Source organism: Thamnophis elegans, chromosome Z (genome assembly GCF_009769535.1).
Source record: "Thamnophis elegans isolate rThaEle1 chromosome Z, rThaEle1.pri, whole genome shotgun sequence".
NCBI lineage: Eukaryota > Metazoa > Chordata > Lepidosauria > Squamata > Colubridae > Thamnophis > Thamnophis elegans.
Window position 1 is genome coordinate 67,199,081 of NC_045558.1, and position 4,180 is coordinate 67,203,260.

General features: G+C 53.5%; 1 protein-coding gene across 1 annotated transcript; it reads right to left on the reverse strand.

Moving 5' to 3' along the window:
• Positions 1–3,026: 3,026 nt before the first annotated feature.
• LOC116521180 (homeobox protein Hox-B5-like) lies at positions 3,027–3,569 on the reverse strand. The gene is given in 3 exon segments (XM_032235872.1): positions 3,027–3,114; positions 3,116–3,176; positions 3,179–3,569. Coding segments are annotated over 3 exon segments (540 nt in total).
• Between the last annotated feature and the right edge of the window lie 611 nt (positions 3,570–4,180).

Genomic DNA, 4,180 nt, shown 5'->3' on the forward strand with positions numbered 1-4,180 from the left:
CAAAGAAACACATGCACACATAGAGACAAATTCCTCAGAAAAATTACAAATTAAATTATCATTTTGAATCCCCCCACCCCGTCCGATCCACATACCTTTTCCAACTGTGGATTTCAACTCTCCTCTTGTCCGCCCGCCATGATGAAAATGTAAAAAATTAAATAAAAAAGCAACTTACTTAGGCAAGGCTGCCAAGGCATGATTTGTTGCTCCCAGATCAGAAGGTGGGAGAATCATGTGCCTCCTTTGCATAAGGAATTTTTCACCTTTTAACCCTTGCTTAACTCTGAGCATGGGTTAAAAGGCGAAAAATTCCTTATACAAAGGAGGTCCATAGTTCTCTCACCTCCCCCTACAGTTAGTACTAAGCAGACTCAGAGTCACTGTGACTCTGGAGTCTGGCAGCAACTACCTTAGCCTTTTTAATTATTTTAAAAATTCTTTTCTTTTCCTCATGACACTGGTGAGGCCCCGCCTCCCCTAACTCCCCTGACTGCATGTCCCTGCACTATTGAACCCACTGTTAGTGATCCTGGGGATAGGCACAGCAGTTGGGACATGGGTGGGTGGCCTAGCTCACTCTACAGTGCCATTTAAGCAGCTGTCACAGGAGTTCCAACATAGCCTAGGTCAGATCGCCCGGACTTTAGTTGAAGTGCAAGACCAGAGAGACTCCTTGGCAGCAGTAGTCTTTCAAAATCCATGGGGCCTAGACCTCCTGACAACTGAGAAAGGTGGTTTGTGTTTGTTTTTAGAGAAGAATGCTTCTATATGAATAAATCTGGAGTGGACAGAGAAGCTGTGAAGGACCTACAAAACAGAGCATTCCAGATTGGGTAGAGATTACTAGGGACAGACCAGGGGTTTTCATGGTTGTCCCTGATGTCCTGGCAAAATATTAAGAAATTAGTTCCTAAATTGTCAAAAACCAAAATTCAACCAGCCCTTACTAAATTCAGGGACTACTAAGGCAGACTCATTCCCATTCTGGGTACCTTTCCATTTAGTATGGAAATTTTTCAGGATCTCTTCTACTCATTATAGTGGCAGACCCACGGCCTAGCCTTTTAAGCTTAGAATGGTTCAATTCACTGGGCCTTTCTATAGCTGGAATCCACCACATCCAAAAACTGCTGCTGTCAGATCTCAATAAGATGTTCAACATGGTCTCCACCTCAGGCCTGGGTAAGTACACAGGAAAATCACTTTCGTTTAATTTAGATGCCTAGGTAGCTCCCATTAGAATTAACCCCAGGCAAGTTCCCTTTGCTCTTAAAGCAATTCAAGATACTCCAATTAAAAAAAAACAAAATGGAGTGGCAGGCTTTTTGGGGCATATTCAATTTTCACAGTTCATTGTTGCCACATAAGGCATCAGCAGCAGAGCCTTTACATAGGCTGTTAGAGTCCACAAACCCTTGGCTATGGGGATCTCATGAAGCTGCTGCCTTCAAAGCAATTAAAAGGCTGCCTCCTCAAACAATACAATGACAGATTGCCTATAGTCCTAACAGGTGATGCCTCACCTTATGGCACAAGGACTGCTCCTAAACCATAGATTACCTACAGGATTGGAGGGACCTATAGCTAAGGTGACCAGACATCCCCCATTTGGCGGGACAGGCACACCTTCTCATAATTTTTCCTGCGTCCCGGGCCATTCCCAAAAGATCCCGCTTAATTTTGGCACCTTCTTCGACCCTCTCCCCCACCCATCCACTGCTGCTTGCATGGGCGAGGTAGCATAGTGAGTGAGCGGGCGGTTGGGCGGGGGAGCGAGCTCGCCTTTCCAGCCCCAGTTCCGGACAAGCCGTGGGAAAGCCTCCACGAAAAGAGCCGCCTGGGGCCGCGGCTTCTTCTCCGAACTCAGAGTAAGTGACGGGTGGGGCGAGTGAGTGGGCGGATGGTGGTGGGATCGCCGCCCGTTGCACTGCAGCTGACTCACCCCGGGCTGGGCTGGCTGGGGGGCTTTGGGCGTCCGGGCAGGAAGAGCGCAGAGGAAGGCAGAGCGGCGCTCGACGCGACTCTGCTACTTCTGCTGGAGGAGCCCCTAGATAGGGAAGGCAGGTGGCGGAGCTTAGCAAGGGAGCGCAAGCGGCAGATCCTGGGCTTATATGCAGATGGAGCTCTCCAGGCACAGGAGCACTGGAAAAGTGCTCCGCTCAAACACCCACCAGGACGGAGCACGCTCGCTCGCTCGCTCGCTCCAGCCCTGCCTGCCGGCATGCTAAAGTGCCGGTATGACTTTGAAGTGCTGGCTTGCCTTCCACGTCGGCCTGCGCGGAAGGCAAGCCAGCACTTCAAAGTCATGCTGGCAGTTTAGAACTCGGCCGCCATGTTTCGCTGAATGGCGGCCGAGGGGCACGCTAAAGTACCGGCATGACTTTGAAGTGCTGGCTTGCTTGCCTTCCACATCGGCCCGCGCGGAAGGCAAGCCGGCACTTCAAAGTCATGCCGGCAGTTTAGTGTGCCCCTCAGCTGCCATTCAGCGAAACATGTATCGCTGAATGGCGGCCGAGCCCTGCTGGCAGCCTTCTGGGCTGGCCAGCCATTCAGCGCTCGCACCCAGTGCTCGCACGCCCACAGGATGGCACCGGGGAGGAGAGGAACTGCACGGGTCCCGCCGCTCATGGTACGGGCGAGGGTTGGCCAGCTGAGGGTGGGGGTGGCTGCTGCCAAGGCCTCCAGCTTTGCAATCCTGGGCGGGGAAGGCGAAGGTTCGCTCCGGAGCTGCGGAAGACCGTTGCACCGGGAGGCCTCCGCCCCGGGGATCCCCCGCTCCACCCATTCGGATTACCCCCAAACCCAAAGGAGCCTGGACACAGGGGTGCAGGCCAGGGAAGACGGGGTTTGGGGGCTCGGAGGAGGAAGGAGCGATCTCCCCCTCCATTCATCTGTCCCGCTGCAGAGCTCCTCCCGGGGGAGGTGGAGGTGGCGAGTGCGCTGATCCCTGTTTGCAAGACCAGCCCTCCACCTTCTTGTCCCGTTGGGAAGGAGGTGGGTGGGAGACAAGAAGGGGACAGGCTTTATGCGGCCGGCAAGGAGGTGGCATTCGGCTCCGTCTGAACTCGGGCGCCATTGTTGGCTTGAGAACCGCTCTGTTCGGTTCGGTTCGCTGGTTTCATCTATTTCGGCAAACGCGGTGACGCTAACTGCGCTGACAGAAGCTACTGGTTGGCGTGGGAGGACCTGGCTGTCTTGCCTCCACGGCTTTCGTTGATGCCGCCACTACTGGTGCTGCTTGTGCAAGGGAGGGATTCGGGACAGGACAAGGAGCAGCTGAACGCCTCTCTTAACCTGCTTTCAAGCACTGTCTGGGCAGAAAAGATGCGAGAGCTCTCCCCAACCGCTCCAAATTGGCTGGAGGAGGAGGAGGAGGTGATGGTGGCTGATCCGCTGATGCTCAGATCCATGCCATTGTATTTGTGTCCCCCGTAAGAGCTGGCGTGCATGTTGCCTGGATCTCTATAGGATCCATCCATGGATCTGCTGGCCCCGTAATTTAACAGCTGATAGTCTGGAGCATTAGGGTAGCGTCCTGAGAACGAATGTACAAAGTAATAACTCATGTGGGTTTGTATCTTGGAGGGCTTGATTTGTGGGGTTTGTGGTGGCCTCCGTGCTTGAGAATTTATGATGTATTAATGAATTACAGTGATGCACTGTACTTCGTTTTTGCTATGAGGCCAAATATGGGTGGATGGGGGGGTGCGTTTGGGAATCACGTGCTTTTGTTGACCAGTCGTAAATTCTCACGGATGACCTCAAGAGGCAATTCATGCTCTATGGTTACAAATAATGACAATCTGGGAATTGTTAAGCTGCCTGCCCAGCTGAAGTGTGTTCCAGCGGAGGGGGAGGAGGGGGAGACGCCACCGCTGAGCTGAAGCCGGCAAAGCCCAGCACCCCTGCTTGCCCAGCTGAGGTGTGTTCCTAGCGGAGGGGGATGAGGGGGAGGCGCCACGGCAGTGCCTCCCCCTCCCCCTCTTCTGCTAGGAACACCTCAGCTGGGCAGGCAGGGGTGCTGGGCTTTGCCGGCTTCAGCTCAGCTGCAGCGTCTGTCAGCAAAGAAGAGGCACTGGACAGCCGCTTGTCTAAAATGGATAGGATCTCCTGCTTGAGGGGGGGAAGGACTAGAAGACCTCCAAGGTCCCCTCCAGCTCAATTCTGATTTGACCAG